The sequence below is a fragment of the Bacillus rossius genome, chromosome 2 (genome assembly GCF_032445375.1).
Source record: "Bacillus rossius redtenbacheri isolate Brsri chromosome 2, Brsri_v3, whole genome shotgun sequence".
Taxonomy (NCBI): Eukaryota; Metazoa; Arthropoda; class Insecta; order Phasmatodea; family Bacillidae; genus Bacillus; species Bacillus rossius.
Genome location: NC_086331.1, coordinates 123,161,253 through 123,186,164, shown reverse-complemented (window position 1 = coordinate 123,186,164; position 24,912 = coordinate 123,161,253). Strand labels below are relative to the sequence as shown.

General features: G+C 33.3%; 1 protein-coding gene across 2 annotated transcripts in view; it reads left to right on the top strand.

Annotated features, from left to right (window-relative positions):
* Positions 1-24,912, top strand: part of LOC134529744 (cullin-2) — a 115,037-nt gene that overhangs the window by 36,482 nt on the left and 53,643 nt on the right. For both annotated transcript variants that reach the window (XM_063364137.1, XM_063364138.1), the window contains 4 exons: positions 5,164-5,334; positions 17,911-18,126; positions 21,045-21,191; positions 22,917-22,994. In XM_063364137.1, the coding sequence (XP_063220207.1) occupies positions 5,164-5,334; positions 17,911-18,126; positions 21,045-21,191; positions 22,917-22,994 (612 nt within the window). The remainder of the gene's footprint in view (positions 1-5,163; positions 5,335-17,910; positions 18,127-21,044; positions 21,192-22,916; positions 22,995-24,912) is intronic.

Below are 24,912 nucleotides of genomic sequence, written 5' to 3'. Positions count from 1 at the left end.
TGTCAAAATTTAAAAGTAATCAGTGAAGAACTTTCTGAGATTTAAGATTTTTTTTAAGTTAAATGTTTTGTGCGCTATGGGAGTAAAATTTCAAGCCCGAATTTTAATGTAACTTTTCATTAAACATTATTGTAAATAACTCTGACGTGAAAAGGACGGAGAATAGGTTGCGAACGATGCCAAGAACTTGTCGAGCCTCGATGGCTTGAGCAGGCCCCACATGGTGGCATGCGGCTCAGATTAAACTCTGCCATGCTGGAGGAATAGGCGGGTCGTGGCGGTAGGACCTGCCTTCACCTGATGTCTTCTCTCTCTCCCCCCCCCCCCCCCCCCCCCCCCCCCCAATCTTTACTAGCGAGTATATTTATAGTGAGACAAGAAGCAAAAGAACCTGCACGGATCCCAAGGTTTCTGGGTGATCATGTGACGAGAGCATCGATTTGGGGTGGGGATTAGTAACTCAGCCGCTTCCTGGCTGATAACACCGATCGTGCTCGGCTCAACACATTTCTGTGAACAAAAAAACTTTTTTAAATTGACGTACTGACGTCGCTGGGGCTGATCCCGTTTGTGGTGGTTGAAGTCCCGGCTGCTCAGATGGGTGGTAGAGGGGGTTCGAGCCTCGTGGCCTAGTGCAGGTGTGTCACTGTCCCGGGTAGTAACGCAGGTTCTCGTCGTGGAACAAGATGACGAACCTGAGAAGTTCCTCGCCGTGGTTGCGTCCCGCGTCGGCCGAGGCATTCGTCCGCTCCCACATGCCTCCAGCGCGTCTCTCGACTCCGCTGTCCACAGCAACACTCGCCACACTCCGACAGCTGCGCGACTTGCGATCTGTCGTCTGTAGCGACCGGCGCGATACTGGCGATACGACAATCCCGCTCGCAAGATTATCTCTCCCCACACTCCCCTCTTCCTGGTGCGTTTTGCCTGCGTTCCCACAGCTTTCGTTCAATTCCCCCCTTTATCAACACTTTTTCACCCACACATGTGCACATCGGGGCAAAGAGGTGGCAATGTGCAACAACGGTCTAAGCGACTGGGAGGAGCACTTGGGGCGACGTCAGTACAATGTCCCTGAAACAAGTGCTGCAACAGGTGTCTCAATATCAACAGTTAAACAAATTCTAGCAGAGGGTAAGGCAAAGAGTAAAAACACCGATGGGTAAGAAAACAGAGTACAGGAAAATAATCAAAGTAGACCATTTTACATGTGATGCTGTGCAGCGAAAAATTCAAAGAGCAAGTTTCATACTGAAAGAAAATTGGTTCTCATATTTAATAAGTTGAATACGGCTTTGCAAGAAGACTGAGTTTTGAAGTGTAGCATGGAATTCTTGTGAAAATTGATATAATAATAATAATAAATTTTGGGTGTTCAAGTGACAAGGACACTTCAAGCAATCAAGACAGTGAGGAAGCAGTGGTAATTTTCTATGCCTGTTTCAATGTTTTGAAGTGGGACATTCATGTATAATGGATTCTAAACACTTTGGTATAATCTCGGTGCAAATATAATTTTTTAGCTATACATGCCGTAAATAAGACTAGATGCATCAAAGTTTCTTCAGCCATGCATTTGAATGAGCCTTTAAATTTATATATATATATTAAAATTTTGAAATATTTGTGGTTTAAATAACAAATCAATACTTAAATTTTCTATCAAAACATTATCATAATATTAAACGAAAAAATTAAAATATATTAACAATATGCCATAAGAGCCATAGACTGTTTTGACCGACTCCGTCCAATCTAGAAAACTGATTTCTAAATTCTGGGAAATGATTAATTGGTCAATAGAGTAGACAAACGAAATGAAATGCATGAGTTATGCAGTTGCTGATCGTTAAGATGGACCCATACGCTACGGTTTGGATTGCCACCCCTCCTTCCCCACCGTAGTAGGGGAAGGCTGTTGATGCGTATCAGGGATATCGGAGAAGGCTCTATTGTTTCTTGTTGCCTAATAATAAGGGAGTAGTTGGGCAGCAGAGGGCAACACAATGGGTTTTGAGCTTATTGCTGTGCACCGCACCACAGACCATATTTGCAAGAAAATTATGTTTTTTTTCAATTATGTATTATTTTTAATGAGTATTGTTTTAGCCATGTAAGTAATTTGAAGTGATAATTTTTTTTGGGCACAATAAGAGTAAAATTTAAATTACAATTTCAAGGCCAAATTTTAATGCAACATTTCATGAAATATTGTTTTAAAACATTTTGATGCCAAAGATATATAAAGAGAGCACTTACAAATTGAAATTAGAATTGCCAAAGAAGTTTCACTTCCATAATGTGTATTAAGTTACGTGTGCTCTTTTTTTTTTTATTAATTTTGAATTTTTTTATAATATAAAAACATGAACTTGTACAAATGCAACATTGTGTCAAAATTTCAAAAAATCTGTGAAGAACATTCAGAGATTTAAGATGATTTTTAATGTTTTTTTAGTTTTTTTATTGTTTAAAAACATGTATACCTACGAATGCAGTGTTGTCAAAATTTCAAAGCTATAAGTGAAGAACTTTCAGAGATTAGCTATTTTGTGCAAATGAACATTTACTTTTTTATTTATATAGATGAGGGACATTTTTCTGACAGCCTCTATCTAGTACATGAAATTGTAACTAGATGTAAGTTTGTCTGGCTCAACTAAACCTTTCGATTTGACTCTTATAATTCTTGCTAAATGCTTTAGAAAAATATTTTGATGTGTTCCAGTGTTATGGTTCAATAAAAAACAAAAGTGTTTTTTAGACATAATCTGCAGTAAAACAAAAATCACCAAATTTTGACTTTTTAAATTTATTTCTGAGGTACAAAATTTTAATGGATATACCAATTTTGGTTTTATGACATATTATAAATAGCAATTGATTAACACATTTTTTCAGTGCCGCCAGTGCTTCTGTAGTGAATCAGAAGAATTATAAAAAATTAAAACTTAGATTATAAGCTAGACTAGAATTTAAAATAGCATAAAAAAATATGAATATGAATGTAACTTGATTGTAAATATTGGATGACCTCATTTAATAAGTAGTAAAATACTTGAATTGACCCATAATGCACTAAATATTATAAACCATAGAACGGAAATATTATAAAAGTGGAAATGCTATTTACCTCAAAGGATCTCGTATAGGGGATTGTCCACCTGTAACAAACAAATTTGATTAATTCTTGGCATGTTTCATAAATTAAGTATTGGATGAGTCAAGTTAGCTTCAAAATTGAACTCTTAAGCACAACAATTTTATAAGAATGATAATTTAAAAACTAGATTAAGCTGAACTAATCTTTACAATTATAAAAAAGAGTTTTATTAAATACTATTTAATTTTTGATGGATTGACATGTACTGGGAAAACGCTCTACTAGGCAGGTTAGTAAGTATAAAATTACAGTAAGCCATGCTGTGACTTAGCTTAAATGGGCACTTGACAAAGTCTTGTTTATTACTGTTTACAAGTAAACGAGAAGTCTTTTAATGAAACCTACATTTAATTTATTCAATATTTATGGTTGTTGTAGTCAAAAATATGTGATAGAAGTTTTTATACTACTAAAACAGATTGCAATAAAAGACTCGCTTCTGAGTGCTGTCTGGTAAGTTGCTTTGCTTTGTTTTTTTTTGTTTTTTTTTTAAATACTATCTTAATGTTTGGTGCCAGCTAGTGCTTACTTTCATGTCCAGCAGTAATTAAATTTTTATGAATCATTAAATAAAAGCAAAAATTTGGACTCACATGTTTTGTTCTATAAATTACTGTTGCACTGTCTAAATGCTGAGTGCACGTATACACTCTTAAACTTTACAAATCATAAAACCAATTAAATTAAAAATACCACCGTGCAAAACATTTTGCAAGTAAGATTTAACTACTATCAACTGAGATAGCCAAGAAAGTACACTTGCATCCACCTTCAGCAAGGACTCATCAATGTTGAGTGACCAAAAAACCCTACATACCACTATGTCTCTGCTCTCTGACGAAAGCTTTTCCAGAAATACAATCAGCTCATGATGCTGTACGTATACCGGACATTACGCGAGTCTATTTTGGAGTATCCCAATCAAACTATTAACTATTTTCATTTGACGAATTTCGCTATTGAAAATTTACATCCGTATAGCAAATTTTTCTTAGACAAATATTAACAATGTCTCCTTGGTAAAAATATAATTTTTTCACTGTCAGTTATCCTTGTGGCCATACCCTAAGGGCTGTGATTCACTAGAAGCTTGACCGCAATGAAGCATAGAGTGATCAACCGTAGTAGCTGCCAGATTCCATTTGAAAGCAGGTAGGCTCTAAGTCCTGTTGGCTGCACTCCAAACCATACTTAGTCTACAATTTGAAAATTTTAATAATTACATGTTTGCTTATAATGTATATCATATATCTACCCCAAGTACAACGAAAGTAATGCATTTCTATTTTACATTGGAATATCATTCATAATTGGGTTGTTCAGTGATACTGGTGCATTACACAACCTTCAAAGAGAACCAACAAAAATCTGTATTTATGACTGAAAATATTTGTAATATTTGAGGGATCTAAACCATTAGTGGTATATGTGAACTTCTCCATCTGAGTTACATAAAAGAAAAGGAAGCTTAAAGGCCTGGCTATACTGAAACACCAAAATAAATCTTAAAAAATCAGAAAATAATAATTTTCGCCTTGTAATAGCAACATTTCTAAAATATTAGTTAATTTCTTAAGAAATTTGTCTTTTGAAAATGGCTGGAAGTTAAAATATTGTTGAAATAATTTTGTCTTTTATTTTTAATTTTAACGTTCACAGACGTAGGTAAAGGCATTCTTAATTAATAAGATAAAAAAGATTTTTGTACAGATATTGTGTCTCCTGTATTAAACGGTGAGCATTCAGTGGTCATAAGTCAGTTTTTTGAAGGAAGTTTTAACAAGTTTTCTATGTTCAGTCACTCAGAACAAAAGCCCCTTGAAATATATTTTACGTTAATGCGGGAATATATTTTTAAGTTAAAATTTAGCAAAGTAATCTTAAAAATAGAGATTGCAAAACCTTAATTCTATATATGTGTTCTCACCTTAGTAAATCTTCATCTGTGAATGTAAAGGTTTCACATCAATTCAGTTACATTGCAGGGTTTTTTTTTACAGGTGTACATGCAGTTCATCGAGAACAGTTTAGCAGTATATGACAAGTATAGAGGAATAATAAATGATGTATTTGATCATGATCAGAGTTTGCTTGGCTCTCTTGATAAAGCATGTTCATTTGTCATTAACCACAGGCAGGTACCTAAACAGCCTTGTCGATCTCCAGAAATGGTAAGTGCATGTCAAAAGTTTATTTGTAAATGTCATATTTTGATATTTTTCTATTTTCTTTTGTTTATTATTCAGGAAAATACCATTCGTATGATAATCAGTACTTGACATAGTTTTAGTACTAAATATTTTTATTAAAAATAAACAATTTTGTTCATTATGTCAAAAAATAAATGAACCATTTATTGCAGTAAAAAATTTAATAAAGCACTAAATTAAAAAATTAAACATGTGATGTGTTCATTAAACATAACACTGAACCAAAAAGTTCAACAAAGTTGACAAAATTATAGTGAGAAAACCCAGCATCTGAACTCTTTTGGGATCTTGTCCACTAGAAATCCGTCTGTTTTGAACCACTGAAATGCTTTCCTTCCCACATGGTCAAATTATTACTTGTTTACATGTGATTGACGTTAATATCTTTCTGGAAGGCTTGCTGTGAGTAGAAGGCAATGTTTACACACACAATTTAGAAGGGAGCTCTTATTTAATAGGTTTCTTTACAAGCCTTCAGAAGGCCCGTTGTGGATCATAAGTAAAAATAAAAAAAATAAAAACAGTGAACTTATATCCCTGTAAAATTTGAAAATGGACATTTTGTTTTAGAATTTTCTTTCAGAACTAAGATGTTAAACGGAAAATAATAAACAATAAATGAAAATTCTTTCTCCAGATTGTCTCTGACATTTTAAAACTAAAGGGTGCTGTAAAGCTAATGCAGTCACCTGAATACCACTAGATAGCATTGGCTGCTATATCTGCGAGGTGGCTGGACGTGGATAGTCTGTGTTGCCTGCTCTGTCGCACCCAGGCCTTGCTGACCTGTTAGTGAGGGGGAGAGATAATCCTGCCAGTGTTGCCAGCTATGCAGGTTAGCCTATGACCTGTCACAGCCTCCGTGGGTACCATCTGTCACTTGTCCTGACTGAACACAAATGCCTTGCCATTGAACACCCGACCTTCTGAAGCAAGTGCTCATGTTTATATCTTAACCTATGGCCTATCCCAATTAAATTGACTAATTTGTAATGGTATGTAAAAAGTTTTTTTCATATACGTACCTAACTTTCTATATATGTATAGCATTGGTTTTGATGTTGTGCTTTCTAGTGTGTACATGGTATTAATATACAGTGTAAACTCTGTATAACGACACTTAACGGACTGAGCATTTTTCGGAGTTATAGAGAGTGGTCGTTAAATGTAGAGAAATAAAAGATATCATTTTACTATTTTACAATAATATGTACATATTTACTAAGATATTACACATTTTACATGTCTATAAAACCATGATAGCATCGCTTGATCCAGATCTTCGTATTGAGGTTTCTTTAATTTCTTAGCAGATTTTCCATCCTCCTCTACTTGCAGAATTTTTTGTTTGTTTTTCCCTATTGTAGACACGGTAGAGCGGCTAAATCCAAAGCATCTTCCGACATCACTGATCTTTTTTCCCGCCTGTATTAAGCGTATTAATAAAAATTTTTTTTCAATACACAAAGATTTTCATTTACTCGCCATGTTTACAGTTCTAAAGTCTGTAAGCTAAGCACTGTTACCAAAGTGGTTTGGAGAGACTTGTCTTAATATTGCTGCATGTGTAGTTGTCGCAGAGTGATTCCCCTAATTTCAATTTTTTGATGGCATTTTATTCAAAAAATTATTGACACATAACTTAAAACACTTGTAACTTGGTTATGCACAAACAGATATAAAAAAATTAGCTTATCGAGAAATTTATCTAATTTATTTTAGACTCATTAGTTGTAAGATGCCTAAGGCACCTGTTGAAAAATGATGAATAAAATAAACACTTTAATTTAATACACACAAAATATTTACTAAAAATTTAATTTCTTTTAATATTATGCAAATGAAAATCATTAAATATATGAAATGAGAAAAAAAAATTCAACAAAAAATTGCTTTTAATGAAGAACCTCTTGAAATACTACATGGCGTGTTAATTTTCTCTGGTCATTCAATAATATTTCTTGCTGTGGATTCAATTAAATGTACACCTTTACTTGACTTGTAACTCTTGATCGTGACAAAGCCACATATAGTTGGCTGTGTGAAAATACTGAGGTATCCAAATTGATGCCAAAGTGATTAAATTAACAAATGAACACTAACTGATACATTTCATATTTAATTGCAAATAAAGGTCATTTCAAGAAATGCTTCTCATTTCATTTAAGCTAGAAGCGGGTTTGAAATGGTAGCTTTTGGTCCATTTCTCTCCGTTATCCACTTTCTTTCCCCTTCCTCATACACACACACGTGTGCGCACACACACAGCATTACAGAGTCAGTCAGTGATGAGCATAATTGATATGGCTTTCTACGTGATTAAATTACAAAGATAACAGTTTAGTTACTATATAAGAAATGGTGCTGGGCATGAGCTTTAAATCTTGATATCTTCAGCAGCAAATACTTTTTTATGGTACAATACCACTATTATTTATAATCCTTTTTTAAAAGAAACTCACACGTAATAGTTTTAAGAATTGTTCTAAACAAAACAAAGTATATTCTTAATCATTAAACAAGAACTTTATTCAAGATATATTCTGCAGATTTTCAACTTGTATTGAGATTCCTGTTTTGCGTTGGAAGTTCCAAAATACATGTCAAATCTTATTTATACTCTCCTTGTTTTTTGGCAGCTAACTTGAAAAATGTTATGTATTGCATTAAGAGTTTTTAGTTAACTACTTATATCTGTATTTTGGAAATGTTAAAAATATTTAAAACAAATATTATTTATTTGCTGTTGCCCATAATACATTGCTGTAATATACATGTCAAATGTCATTTTGGGATATAGTCTGTATTATTGAGTAATAAAATCTATAGAAGTCTTTCCTTTTTTTTTTTAGTTTAACATATGGAATACATAGTTACTTATAAAAGTGTTTCCTTGCAACTTTTTAATGAGATGTTATTGTTCAGAAAACACAGACATTCTGTAAACCCTCATTTTTATCACAATTAGCAATCACCAACATAATTTTTGAAAAGGGGACGTTGGGAGGTCAAAACAGATAAGAGAACCTAATTTTTTTTCATAATTATGGTATTAAAAAATTTAAAAAAATTTAATGTTCAATGTGAGGAGGCATAACCCTGGAATTAAGTTACTTTAACCAAACAATTAAACTATGTTTCTCTTTGAGAACAAATGTTTGAATATTTTTTACTAACTTTGAATTTAAATCCGCAAAAAAAAAGATGTACCAACTTTGTCAGTGATTAAATTTCTGATAACGTTTGTTTAGCTATTCTGTAAACTTTGCATTAGCCTACTCAGTAAGTTATACTTCAACATTTCAAATACATACTGGCATATACAATTACATGAAAAAATAATTGACTATTTGAAGTAGTGGTATGAACTTCGGTAATATACAAATTTGTTATTGGCTACCGATAAAACTAATAAGAACAAAAACTAACCCACAGAATTACATGACAAATCTCAGAAGTTAATATTAAGTACACTATTCGCAAAATAAATCAAATATTGACTCAATCAATTCTAATAAAAATTAAAATATAAAACATTTTCATAAATTATTAGCTATAAAAAACCAATTGAAACTTGTCCAATTACTATATAGATAATTTGTTGTATCTGTCCTTTTCATAGTCCAATTTATTCACCAATACTGTATGTATTTGATGGCAATGATAGTTACACAAAGATTGAAATAATATCAGAAAATTATGTTCACTTGCTAGTTTTATCAGTCAATTTTGTTGTTTTTCTCCTGTTTTTGTTGGAAATATTGCTTTAGCATGGTTGCTACAGGACTAGAAAACCAGGAAAACCGGGAAATGTCAGGGAAATTTAAATGTTCAGGGAATTTCGGGAAATGTCAGGGAAAATTCTACGAATTCTGGAAATTTTAAAGTTGCGTATAATTCAAACAAAGCTTTGTTTTGATGCGCTCGTACCACTACCAATCGACTCCGCTAAAAGGCTGCTGCTTAAGGCACACGGCAACTGCAACGTTTTTTTTTTACTTCGTCTACGATTGTCCGTTGCAATAGGCTGTTACAACCACCCACCATAACTTCTGGCCAATCCAAGCACTCGTTTGTTCACTAGCGAATTCAGCCCTTCATTTGTTCGTGTTTTGCTCCTTTTTAATTTGCCCTTCAGACTTTGTATTATGTTCCGTTCCATGCAATGAACTACAGAACGGGCATGGCGTCGTTTATCTTTTGAAGGCTATTTTCACGTGGAATAAGGTGAGTACAAAGCTTATTACGTGAATTCAAAGGCGTTGTTTCAGGTGATGTTAGTTTTTGATGCGATCATAATAAAATAAAGTGCATTTTGATAAAGAGGCAATACCAATTCTCATTTTGAAAACTACCAAGCTGATACGAAAACACGTGGCTTTTGTGTGCGGTTTTGTTCTTGCATTTTTTCTACCTATTTTTTTAAATTACTTTTTTTTCAACCGTTATAATCCCTGAGTTCTGTTGCGTGACACTTACATATGTAAAAAAAATATGCATAACTGAACATGTTTTTCCCCAGAATCGTTAGTTAAGATTGTAAGAGTATTGCATGTCGTAATGCTGCTATTGTAATTCTCTAAGTAGGCCCGTTATATTGCTAGGTGTGAATTTGTAATAGTTTTTGTATTTGTATAGTTATATTTTTTTAAGAATTCATAAACAATAATGTTTTAACCTAACCTGAAAATATTAATATGTACTTTTTTTTTAGCTTAGAGATGTCGAAGAAAACTACTTTTAAGAAGAATAGGCTCAAGGAGCCACAGTTACAGCATATCAAACCCTCTGCTAAAAACATAAATTCTGCGTACTGCACTTTGTGCTACAAAAGTATTCACAGCAATATGGGCCGAAGAGCTCTCACCAGCCATGTCGAACGGAAAAAACACATTCGCAATTCTGCCGTCAAAATAACACAAAAAAAACAACCTTATTTTACCTCATGTTGAAATTTTTATACTACATTTAATCATATGCACGTTAATATTTATGGCATGTACTCAAAAGAAAGCCAGGGAATTTTTCTCTTAAATTTCTGGAAAACAGGGAAAAGTCAGGGAATTCTAAGATTTCTGTTGCAACCATGTTTAGCTTATGGAACCACAGTTTAAAAAACACAGTCATTGTCCATTTAGAATAATGTAGTTTAATAAAGTGAAAAAATTTTTGTTTTGAAATCGGTCCAGTAGTTAATGGAGTTTACCTCTTAGAAACTAACTCACACTTTCTCTTTATATCATTAGCAGAGATTGACTATCCAAAGAAACAACAGGTGGTCAGCGTAAAATCCATTTTCAATGACATGCTGCAAGAAAGTGAGTGATTTTATTGTTTAAATATTAAATTAATAGTTGGCCACATGTCTTAAAACAAATTAATACTACAGATGTACTGGTTCAATGTCTTGATGTCACCAAAAATATTCAGAAAACATAAATAATGCTTATGTTTTAGCAAAATTTGTACGGGAAGTTCGTTTTCAGTAGCTTCTTATGGAAATGTGATATGAATTTATTTTAGTATGTAGATGTTTATTGAATAAAATATGATCATATCTGTATGTGCATAATTGTTCTATTGTTGTGGCTAAAACAAAGCATAAATAAAGATTGGTGCCTAGTTTAGCAAATAGTAAGCACAAAGTCTGTTTCAATGGCAAGTTTAGTGACTTGTTGCAATAAAATAAATAATTTTACTCTTAAACACAGATTCCTTAGTAATGTGTTTTATGAACAAAAACTTCACTACAGCAGGGTTTTTGAGATCCCTCATTTTTGTCAAAAGAAAGGAAAAATACTGATTAATACATACTTTTGAACTAAATACACACACAAAGTAATTCATTTCCAGTGGCAAAAAGGTTGGTGGTTTGTCACGGAACCTTTCAACAGCACTCTTTCAAAAACCTTATATTTAATTGTGATTGGCTTTGAGATAGTATTCTAACAATTTTAAGATATTTAGATATAATTTATTGTAAGATATTCACTGAAAAATTTTTTTTGTGTTTGTTATTGAATCTTTGTTCAAAGTGTGCCTTAAATTTTAAGAATATTATTTTGTATTATGAAATACACTAGTATCCACTTTAGAAAGGAAATGGTAAGCCTATTACAAGGTATTTAAGGAGTAGCAGACCACAAAGTTACGCATTAAAAGTTTTGTTTTTGAATGCAAGTATGATGCACCGCATCCAATCATTGGCCCATGAACACAGCAATGACCCTGTGGATATTATTTTGTTATTGGATTAGGCCTTGATGAGTGGATTTTGAGAATAATTGAGAACAAGGACAGTTTATTTCCATCAGTGTTTACTACTGACCAAATACAGCAGTAACTCTGCTGTCAGCGGAAACTATACAATGTCATGGCCGAATGGTGACAATTTCTGTATTGAAGTTAGATATTGTAAAGAGTTTGCAACTCATTGGTTAAGTACATTTCATGATAACTAGTAAGATAACAGAAATTAAGCTTACTAGAAAACAGACCAATTCTTCAACCATTTTAAAAGTGCTAGAAAATGTTTATAAGTTGTGAATGCACTTTAGCAACCCAGGCTCTTACCTTTCCAACTTATTTAACATTTTATTCAAGTTTTTTTTAATGTTTTTACAATTGTAGATTATTCATGGTTAGGTTTTATGATATAATGTAAAACAAAAAGATTTTTTGTCATTTTTGGAAGTATTTGTGTATTTAGCATTGTGCTTTATGATAATAATTTCCATTAGTTCATGTTTTTAATTATTATTATTTATTGGGTTAGTTGTGAAACAATCATTGAACTATTTTTACCTAGTGTTTTGCTTTTCGATTTAGGTTTTTTGTTATTGTTTGCCATATTTCTTAAATGTGCTAATGCTTGGATACAGGAATGGTACTAGAATTTTCTTTTAACAATTGGGCTCAGGTAGTGGTTTTTCCTGTTACATAAGGGTTACAGAGACAGGTGTACTTGTACGTGGTAAAGTAAATCATGTGATGGATCTTGTGGACAGAGTTGCAAAAAAGCATAGTCTGTTTTTACTATGGAAAAGTGTTGTGTCTTTTTTTGTGATTATAAGGTGCTCTCTGATTATCTTAGGACTCCAACTCCTTCCAGGTGGATTTGTAGGTCGCCATTTGTTAGTCTTTGCTTGGTACTAGCAGTTGTGGGAAATTTTGGGTGGCTGTTCGCTAAACTTCTATTTGAATGTGAACAAAGAATAATTTTATGCCTGTTGTCCAGGCCGTGCTGTTTAACCTTTATTTCGAACTGTGTTTATTTAGCAGTGTAGGCCCAAGTGGAGACTTTTTTATAGTTTGGTGGCCACACCAAGAGGAATAATATGTCCTCTCTGCCATTTTTGTTATTTATTTCTCTAGCAACGAACTGTTTTGTTTGTGCAAATAGAGTTGTTTGTTTCTGTGAGTTATGTGATTTCATCTTGTAAATGTTACTGGCTTAAAAAATTGTGGCCATGTTCAGTGTTTGGCAAAGGAAACAATAAATCAAGAAACTGTATTTGTGAATTTTTTTTTATTTATGCCAGGCCTCGAGAGGGATTTTAAATATTTTTGTGGAACTTAAGCATTTTTTTCAATGCCCAGCAAAAATTTTTTCTAGTGTTTATGTGTAATAGTTAGACAGAGCTAGCAAGCAGTCTGAAATTACTATTGGAGCCCCATGTTGGTTATCAATTGTTACAGTTGTTACCATTCACCACCTCTGGCTAGCTCAAAATTAGGTGATGAGTGTACATACAGGTTGGTAGCAGGTCACAAAGTAATTTATACACAATGTTCGATGTATTACCTGTTTTTTTTATTCATGTAAATATCACAATATATTCTGCACAACAGAACACAAAAACATTAAACTGTACATCCATAAAGGAGAAAACACGTAGACTCTTCTTATGAATTACATTACATCGCGACGGCTGGACAAAACCCTTTGTCGCCTTGCTGTATGCTTTGCCTACGACTACGGTCAAAAAAAAGTTCTGATTTAAAAATGTCAGAAAAGAAAGGTTATGAGGCGTCGCCCGGACCGTAGCCGCAAAGTTTTACTTTAACAACAGAACATTACTACGTTATTTGAGCCATCGCCCGACCACGACCTCTTGTCACGGTGCTTGGACAACGACTAACTTTACAGCCTTTCTTCCCTTTGTGCGGGCAGTTTCTGGGCTCACTGACGTAATTCTCAGCCAATCACGGCGCATGGCAACAGAAACTAACACGAAATGCTTACTTCTGTTCCCACGAGACAGCAATTTTTTCTCTCTCTCACACTCCCGTGTCTGTGACTCACATGCCTAGCATGTGAAACAAAGCCTCAGTCGTGGAAATAATGAAAGAGAATTACATCAGCACGCCTTCCCACACAAAGAAGCCAGCAAAAAAAAAGTTGAAAAATAAACTTATGAATTATAAAAATGAAAACATTAAACACTGTGATTTACGTTCACAATAACTTCTAAAAGGAAAAACTTTACATTATTTGGTAATCTAACCTGAAATGTAACAAAAATTTATAACAAATTATTATTACTGGATTGCATGGGGAAGGCTGTAATCTGGGTTGTTACACAGTTCAGACCTTCGGCTAGCTCTGATTGGTCCAACTGTTTCATATATATCATCTCTTGAAATATTTGCTTGGCTCAAAAAATACTATAAGTTCCATGAAATATTGCTATTGATGATCCATGAATAAGATAAAGTCGCTCGAGACACATAATGGATAACAATGTTTTTTATTCTCTTTCCTGATAGTTAACAAAGCACAATGGCGGCCATCTACCGACCAAGCAAAAACACACTTCAGATATTTCACAAAAAAATAATTACAAAACAAAGTTTGCTGCTTCTAAAACAATTTACTTTTAAATGGTACCGAAATGTCTCATGAACAAAAATTATTTATTAGTAAAATTACTTCCCAAGGTCTCTTGCGACATGGTGCAAGCAAAGGACTCCGTCCTTTGAGCAATTAAAAAAAAAATACTTGTGTTTGCCTCATTATGGGCTTTTGCCGATGACTGCAGTCAACAAATTCCAAATGTCAGAAAAAAGGTTCTTGGTCAGCGTAGCCCGTCTCAAACTCATATTGTTTTATTATTTCTTGAGTCATTGCTCGACTGCAATCGTTCAGTACCACGACCACACGACTAAACAATGGTGACCTACGAATCCATCTCCTTGCCAACTGGAAAGAGTTAGATTAGAGTCTTAGGCCAATCATGGTGCATCTTACAATCATACCCAATGATAATGAACCATAATCCTTTGCAGTTCTGGTCCAAGTGACCATCATGTGATTCCTTTTCCCATGTACAAACATATCTGTCTCTCTCGAACACTTATGTAACCTATAAAAGTGATTGCATCAGTCTAATTGTTTTATAACATTCTAGAACCATTCTTGTATCCAAGCATTAGTTAATAAAATAAATATAGTAAACAATACTTAAAAAAAAGATGTAAAAACACCTTTCTCAAAATAAATGAAGCAAATTATCATAAATTGTTAAAAAATGTTAACTAATGTAGAATATGATTATAAAATCACGTTGCTAATACACAAACATCTCTAAAATAGGCCTTGTACCAATGCATCATCTCTGACTAGAAAAACTTAATTCTTATATAAAAGGTAGAAAAAGTAAGGAGGGATGCTACAGAACATAAAATTATACATACAATATTCATTAAATATACCATACAATAGTGGTGCCATGGGACACCCAACAATTCTTTAGACAGTTATTTGAGCAATACAATCACTAATATAGTTTCCAATTTCATACAAGGATTAATATGCCGATTAATATGCCAGCCTTATTAGCATCACCCAGACATTGCCTTACAAGGAATAACTTTAGCTGCAAAAAAAAATGTAATAAAACATGAAACTTGGAATTATGAAAGACAGGCTATCTAGGTCTTGATTGACTGCAAGCAACTTTAGACCACGGGGAAGAATAGTGTAAAGAGCGGTACGAGCCGAACCAACTCAGAGGGCTAACAATCATGGCTGATCAGGCCTGAAACATAAAGCGCCACAACAGGCATGGTGGAAGGAAGGGGAGTTGAAAATGCCCGGCCGCCCAAACTTATTCTCTACTGTGCACTGCGTCACCATGATCTACACGTTGCGTGCTTATGGGGCTACCATGTGGAGAAGTTAAAATATAATAGCTTCCTAATAAGAAGTAACCGTGAAGTGTAATTATGAGGACAGAGCAGCGCCATGCAGGATCCCTTTCAGCGCACACCCTCAGTGAGCGGTGAAGACTTCCCTTTAAAAATAGTGAACTTAATAAATAAATAATTGCAATACGTAGTCATGAATCCTAAATCAACGTGTAATTCTTGAAGGGTTTAAACATGTTATGTATATTTGCTTTGCTATATTAATCAACTAACTGTAGATCCTCCACTTCCTGCGGCCATGACACCCTGGCCAATGCCCAGTCTCTTCCGTTCGCCGTCCGGGGTAGGAAGCATCTCCGCACCTCGTCGACTTCAACCTGTTGCTCGTTACTTATCTGTTAACATCCGCCATCGTTTAGTACCTTTAAACTTTTTCTAATCATCTTTGAGGCCTACCCTGGCGGTAGACTGTTTTACCTAATTGTTTAAATCTCTCCGGAGTGTTTTAAATAGCACAGCGATCTTGGCACTTTCAGGGCCAGGCCACGCTGTGTCCTGGTCAGCATTTAAGCTGGACTACTTGCAGTTGGTAATATTCACTATTTTATACGTAACAACTCATGGTGTGATTACTCAGAGTCTTGTCAATGTACGTGACAGCCCCAATAAAACCGAAGTCACCCTGACTCGTTCGTGTTCAGACACTGAGGTGTGTGGGGCACCTCAAGTCCCCACTGGCAGTTGTCTTCGCTGATAACATAGCGTGCCTGCCACTGAGAGCGGGCCGCTAAGTTGCAGTGTATCCGCGCAGGGGAAAATCGAGCCTAGCTCCCCATGGGGCACGTCACTGCCCAGGGACAGAGTCAATAGCCGGGTCCACATGCCCATCCACGTGGTGGCGCCCAAGCTCTCTATTTATGCTGACTCAAACCCCACCACAGAGGAATATTCAACTATTGATCTAATTAATTACAGTGACAAGTGATAGAATATAATCAGCAGTTGCATGAAAAGTAATGTATTTAATGAGGGCAAGCATTTTTTTTTTAGTTAAAGATTATAAAATCAACATGGTCATGGAAGAATAATTTTGAGTCTAAAATAATTCCCATGTCTTTTAAAAGAGGAGGATTTTGGAATTGGTGTGATGTCTAAAAAGTAATCATTCTTGATTGGTACATATTTCCTAGTGAAGGAAATAATTTTAGTTTTTTCTTTGTTAAGTGTTGCGAGGTTTGATTTACACCAGTTAGTAATTTCATTAATATCAAAAAATGAACAATCATTTAGGGAAGTAATTTTTCGGTGAATTTTTAGTTCATAAACATGTTGACTGTGTATATTCTTCTTTCCGTAGACACTGGGCCCTAATATAAATCATTACCTTTTATGCTACTAATTCGGATTCAGTCATGTCACTTTCTTTTGTTTTAATTAGAATATTGCTCTATTATTTGGAATAATATTAATACAACAGATTGTAATAAAATAGTAAGTAATCAGAACAATATAATTTAATTAATTAATATAAAGATCTTCCACAACCAATTGCAGAACTCAACTAGATGCTTGTTTTTGTTAAAAAATGTTATAATAATAATTATGAAATTAAGTGCAATTATGTCCTTACTTTTACTGGTTTGAGAATTCCCCAATTTAACAGTCACCTGTTATCTTTTCTGTTTACCCTCCACAAGAACAATGATCTTATTTGTAGATTAATTTTAAACTTTAATAAAATTAACATGCGACTTAGTTATGCATGAATATTATAAGTTTCTTTCAATATGTTTAAGTCAACTTAGTCTTTAACATTATAGTATTCTTTATTTTTCCAATAATTTTGATGTGTTAATAGCTCTAAATTTAATTGATTTACACATTAGGATTAGTCAAATTTATTTTTTTCTATTATTCTCACTTTTGTTTTTGTAGTGGGTCACTCCATTTGTATTTTAGGCAATTGTTGTTGATATTAGAATTATTTAGATTAATTTGTATTTGTGTAAGTTGTGTCATTTGTGCTTGTGTCCTTTGTGTATTGTTCTTATATTTATGTTGTGCTTTGTCTTTATGTTATGCCTACTTTTTAAATTTTAAAACTGTTGGTAGGCATATTACAAATAAATAATAAATATGTATTTTTAATGATCTAAATGGGTAATACTGATAAAATTTATATTTTATTTAAATCTTAAAGTTTTCATTTTTATCAATATATGCTCAGTGTAATAAATAATTAAATAAATTATGTTTACTTAATGAAAAACTTTTACTGTATAATTTAGAATGTTACTTTGAGGAGCAGATTGTGTGTCTCCTTTCACAATTTGGTAAAATACTTGTATTTCAGAGAATGATATTTCAAGTGTGTCAATTTTTTTTCAGCTTGCCAAATATTGTGATACATTACTGAAAAAATCTTCAAAAGGACTGTCAGAATCTGAAATGGAGGAAAAGCTTACAAAATCTATCATAATATTTAAATACATTGATGATAAAGATGTTTTCCAGAAATTTTATTCTAGAATGTTAGCTAAACGACTGATCCATCAACAAAGTCAGTCTCTAGATGCTGAGGAAGCTATGATCAACAAATTGAAGGTACTTGATGAATAACATATCTTTGATGGTTAAATATGAACATTTTGTTGGTTTTAAGTCAACACTTTTTTGTGTTGTATATATACTTGATTTGAATTTGTTTATTCAAAGTTAATTTCTGTCATGTCTGTTACATGGAGAGTACAATAGAAATTACATTTTGATATATTTTTTTTAAACACTGAATATGTTATACTGCTATCTTAAAGAGTAATAATAGTTTTATGAATAGCTCTTGGCCTCTACTGATTTTTACCTGAAAAACTAAAAGAGAGAGCGGTGATGGCAGTGCCATATGTTTAAAATTCAACCTGATGCTAAGTGGTCATGCCATTTTAATATTGCAGCTATCTCTTTTCCTTTCATGTGTTGCACGGGTATTGTTTAGTAAGAATTCTTGACATTTCAATGCCTGGTCTACTTCTCTGTTTTGGAATCTTTCATAGGCAACGGGAGAGGAATCAGCCAGACCCTTCGGGAAACTGTGCATTTGAAAGACTAGTCCAGAGTTCTATGGTGTGGTCGCAAAGGAAAATTTTATTTATATATATAATAAATTAATTTTGTAGAGCATTCAAGGGCCATGTTGATGACTAGTTCATTCTGGTCTGATTATTTTATAAAGCATTCCCACCAATTATGATTGATATGTGGCATAACGTTCAAATGGTTATGCCGTTAGATTGTTTTTGGTGACTTGAGATATTTTCATAGCTTATCTTAAAATATTATCATTAAGTGGTTTTAACAGCCCATTATTTATTTGCATATTGATATTACTTTAAATTATCTTTTATACAGTAGATTTATACATTGTCTACATACAAAACCATTTTTATTATTTTTGTTCTTACTAACAACAGAAATCAATATATTTGTATACTTATACTAATTTTTAATTAGTTGTTTGTGCTTATATTTAGATACAGAACATCCTTCTGTAATGTTGGGTTATGTTCCTTGAACTCATCACACTATAAAAAAAAAATCTGATAGGAATCACGTTAACTGCTGTGTGCCAGATAGAAATTATTTTCAGTAATAGCGGTTTAGATAATATTAATAACTGTGTGCTACAACATAAGGTTAACATCCAGACACAAATAAACAATTCTAGGCTGCTGAGGAATAGTAGTGTGTCACAAAATGGCCAAAATGGGATAAAGTCAACCGTCTGCCAACATGAAGAGCCTGCTTCTGTGGTACAGCAGAGCACCCCTCAACCGTAATTCCCACAAACGGAACTCCCGATATCCGGAACTAATTTTCCAAAAAAAAATTAAAACATTACAAAACATCTTCAAAACATTTCCGCACTGGAATAAGGTTTTTTTGCTTTTGCCTGACTGTACATGTCTTGTAGGCGCGCGCGCGCACGTCTGTCAGAGAGCTAATTATAGCCAGTCTTTCCCGCGCATTGCGTAAATACACCGCTGGTTTTCGCGTCGGACGAGAATTACTATAAAGATGTTTATGCTATAAGTAGTTTTATTGTTTCACTAAGTCAAGTAAACTGTAAATTCCGGCCGGCCCGAGAATGTACACCAACTTCCACTATACACGCTGACACACGTGATAGCGAGTAACATTTACTTCCAACGTGTGATGCTTTCAGTTTGTAGACAATAATTTAGTGTACAAATATGTATTATCTACATATTTATACGTTAATATATGGTTAAACAGTCTACATTTACCTATATTTCTCTATCTCTGTGTTTTTAAACGAGATGCTTGAAGTGTTATTCTTGTGTATGTGAAATGTAAACTGTGCGTGGCAGTGACTATACACACTCCAGGAAGTGTGAATCACTAGCACGTCAACACAGAAGTAACACAACACTGCAGCTGTAGTCCTACTACCTCCCCCGAACCCTCTTCTTCATCCTATTCGCTCACGCACGCACCCACCCACAGAGATAAGAAACACGTGCCTGCCAGCTTGCTTGAATGAAGGTCATTCAACCGGCCCGGAGGCCGGCCCTACCGCAACTCCCCTTACCCGGAATTTTCCCATAACCGGAATAGACCTCCCCCCCAATGATTCCGGTTGAGGGGTGCTCTACTCTAGTAGTATTGAATATGAATGATACTTATATAAGTTGCCAAGCCATCAGAAATTTTCGTTGCACTTTGAACGCTAGTACAGCTGTCAGACACGAGATGGAATTGTAATCACCTCGTTAAGCTGGTTGCAGGGAAACTAATCTTCCATTCATAATTCCATCTTTTTTTGTCTTAGAAATAACGTTTTCTGGTTTCATGTATGACCCTGGAGTAAACAGACCGTTGAACAAGCTACCCATTTTCTCCTTGGGATATCTAAGTTCATGTTAACTAGCTTGAGATTTGATTCTTCATATTTTGCATTTTATTTTATATTATATTTTATTTTATATTATATTTTGTTTCCTGCTATTTCGGCTGTGCTGGTTTTTTCCATCCGACATTTATTTAACAGAACTAACACACACACAATCACATCCATGGCAAAAACAAAATGGAATATTATTTTACACTAAAAATTGTTGTATGATGTTCAGAATATTCTGACATAATTATTGCATTTCAGTATACACTTTATTCAAATACAAATATTTGTCATGTTTAGTATTTTTAATTTACTTTCTCCTATAATAGTGCAATTTGTTATTTTTTTGTTTTTATTTTATTTTTTATTTTTAGGCAGCTTCTCAGAGTTGGCTTTGGTTTATGTGACACAGTAGTGTAGGTACATTCAGACTTAATACAAAGTAACAAAAGACTAATGATGTAAAACAATGTTGTGAAAGAGTATGTAGTAGCAGGACTTAATAAATTATCATTATCCATAGTATGGTAAGACAGCATTGCATTAAGTTGAATTGGTTTTCAAATTATCATGTGTTGTAATAATTTTTTTTTTTTTTTTTTTTTAGCAAGCTTGTGGATATGAATTCACTAATAAACTTCATAGGATGTTTACTGATATAACTGTCTCATCTGATTTAAATAATAAATTTTCTGAGTTTTTGAAGAAAGATAGAACTGAATTGGGGATTCATTTCTTCATTCACGTTCTTCAGGTATTTATTTAATATATATATTTCACAGTTATTAACTCATATTTATGTAAATATGTGCCATATTAATTTTTAACATCTAGTTACAAATAATTTTTGTACTATTCAACTTTTTCTTAAGTTTACTTTATATTATTTTTGTGAATTGTTGAGTATTACATAATGACTAGATAATATTAATTATACATATATATTGTATATACAATCAGAATTCACTATTAAAAGTTAGACCTTTTATTTTTTTCTAATTAACATTTATTCTATAATATTTCCCTTCCAATTACTTTCAAATGGAAAATATTTATAGTGACTTGAAAAGTAATCATATTTATGTACATTTTTTCCTACTAATAAATAAATGTAAGCATAGTACCAATTAAAATTATTGAAGACTTTACTCTAGACCTGGGTGGGAAAGGGAATTTTTGTTCTGAAAAATTTCAGGGGGAGAAAAAACTCCCCTGGGAAACAGAATAGGAACATAAATTATTTCAGGTTACATGTTTAAAAAAAATTTTACTTTTACAAAGAAAAATAGTCATTTTATTATGTTGGCACAAATCTTGTGATTATGAATTGATAGAAGCAATCTACTGCAAAATAAGGCTAAAATAATTTCATTTTATTACTTCTAATTAAACTTGAACTTTAATTTAGGAAATAGTGATGCAATTAGATTGTATTTACACTTTAAACTCTTAGTTATTAACTCTTTAGTTTTTATGATGGTCACATAATCTTTCAGCAATATTCCTTATCAAAATACAATGAATTTGCACTCGAATCTAGCACTTTTATTTAGGTTTACATTTGTTTATTTTGCTTTCGAGTCACAAGTAGCAATGCCCATAGCATCATAGATAAATACAGTAAGTTAGCTACTATTATGTGAAAATGGTGGTGGATTGATTGTAATTATTTATTTAAACACATTTTCAAGAACCGTGTTCATATTTTCTCCATATCATAACAGTTCCTGAAATTTTTTTTTTACCTAGTCCATGGTCTAAGACATGTTAATTTTTTATTGTTGCTGGTACATGATGTGAAACAAAACTATATATATTTCTTACACATTTAATATTTAAAATAGTTTATATTTTCAATTGTGTATGTGATTCGTTCTGTTAGCATTTTGTGACAGGTTAAATAAATAATTATTATTTCTTGAATGTTTCCGATGCTGGACAAAGTGTGCCTATGAATTTTTTTTGACACCATCATGTATATCTTTGCATTTAATCTACTGAAAATAGTGTGTTCTTGATCGCTTGCATGTATTGACTTTGGTTTTCTTTAGTATTTTCTTTGAAAATAGTTGGTTAACAGTTAACAACCATATTGGCCCAACGTTTTGGAAAAGATACCTTTCTAATTTTTTGTGACAACTCAGGATCGGCCAGCTCTAATTAAATCTAAACTGTTTTTTTTCCCTCTCTCTTTTCAGAATAAATAATGATCCACATCTCTTTTTCCAGCATCAGTAAGCACAGACACAGACACAGAATATCCCCTTTATTCTCTCTCCCTCTCTCCCTGCCCCCTCCCCCAAATCCGAATAATGACACCCATAATTGTTACTGCAAGAACTAGACTTTTCTACTATTGTTATATTATTCTCGTGGGAGAAATGTTTTACATGTGGTTTACCGAAACACATATTTAACGGGTGTTATATTGTGTAGTTAATTGTTTATATTTTTAAGTAACTTAGTTATTATGTTCTAGGCAGGTGCATGGCCTTTAGGTCAGGCTGCTTTAACTCCATTTTCTTTGCCCCTGGAACTGGAAAAGTCTGTACAAATGGTAAGCATTTTATCTATTATAGTTTACTTGAACTCTGATACTCTGAAACTGGACCATCCAATTAGCTTACTAACCATCATCTGCTTGTCATTTTATATAGTTACAGATACCTTTGTTTATGGACTTTTATTTTTGTTGTTGACAAAAGGCTCTCTTTTTTTCACTAGTATGCATCATGTTACAGAAAGTGTTTCTTAACTACTACATGGTGGCAACATGTCCTTGAATCCTTGAAAAGCTGTAACTCTCATCAAATTTTATCTGTCCTTGGTAAATCTGGAAGTGTGCTTGAATTTTGGCATGAGTCCTTGAATTATATTGTTTCATTAAGTATTTTGTTCCGTAGAGCAAATAAATATTATGCTCAGTCTATGTTTTGGTCCAAGCCAAGCCTCCATAATAAGCAATAATTAAGATACAGATGTGTATGTGATATGCGTTTCTTTGTTGAAGGATTAAAACATATATAAGTCCTCATACTACTATGTTCACAAGTATTTTTATCTATTTTACAAATATAAATTTTAGGTACAAAGTTTAAATGTGAATAAGGTAGTTTTTAATGTGACAGACTCAGTTGTCTTCAATCATTTCAGTATGATTTCATTTGAATATAGTTAATGAAAGCATAACTAATGATTTTTCATAATACGCAAAAGCAAAATAGTGTAAGATTTTTGTTGATCTGAGTATTGGGAGTGTATTGAAGCAGATATTAGTTAATTTGCAGTGATTATTGTGTGTTTTGAAAATGCTTCTATTCTTAAATGAAACATTAAACTATAATTATTGCATTTTTGTGAAAATGCAAAGTTTTGCCTTGATATTCACTTCTTAACTAAAAAAATTTACAGAATAATGGTATTTCCTTCAAATTTTTTTTTATATATGCAGAATTATGCAATATATTTTGAAAATACACAATATCCATTATGTGAGCATTGAGTCAAAAGTCTGTAACAAATGAAAACTTTTATAAATTTGTATATTAATAAAGTTGTATGAATGGCCAGTTACCTTTGACCATATATAGACCGAATTCAGGTTGCTATTGAATAATGATAGTGTTATTGTAATGTAAAGTGGTTAAGCCAAGAAGAAGTGTCAGTTTGAACTATTCTTAATATAAATGACTCTGCATCTTCATTATCTGGAACTTTTTATGAAGCTGATTTTTTTTATAGCTATAGCAGAAGTCAGATTTCCATTCATTCAAATCCCAAACAAAAAGCATTAGGTCTAAGTTTTATTATAAATAATAGATTCAAGGGCTTTCAAAAGTTCATGAATTATACTTATAGGTGTAGAGACATGGTTAGAAACCGGTGTGCTATTCTTAAGAATAAGGTTTGCTATTTTGAGGATATTTGGGTATGTTTCTTCAGTTCATATGGTGAGAAGGAATCTTGGGGGGACTGCTTCATCCTGCTATGTTTGATTTAGTAACCCATTTTTGCCGTGCAGGTCAGGGTTGCCTGGGAAATGGTCATTGAAGGAGTGTGATAGTGTTCGTGGGATTTTGCCAGGATGCCACTGGAAGAAGGGAAGCGTGCTCCTGCTTACATGAAACTCCTCAGGAGTGGAAAGTTTGGCCGTTCTGTGGCATAAGGCAACAAGAAACCCCTACATGGGAACATTACAGCCTTACCTAGGTACTTGCACTGAATGATCTTCACCTTTTTTTAGGCCTGAAAAAAAAGGTGGACTCAACTTACAAAATATGACACGGTTTGATTAAGTGTGGCAGTTTGGTGGACTTTTATTCAATACATTGTTACCACTTTAACATGCTAACCATGAAAACTACTGTACATGAAAAAACAAGTGAAATCATAGAGCAGCGTTAATATCTGGACCAATGGAAAGTGTTGGCCAGTAGTGAGAAATAGAAATAATATAATGATTTGTTAATCGATAA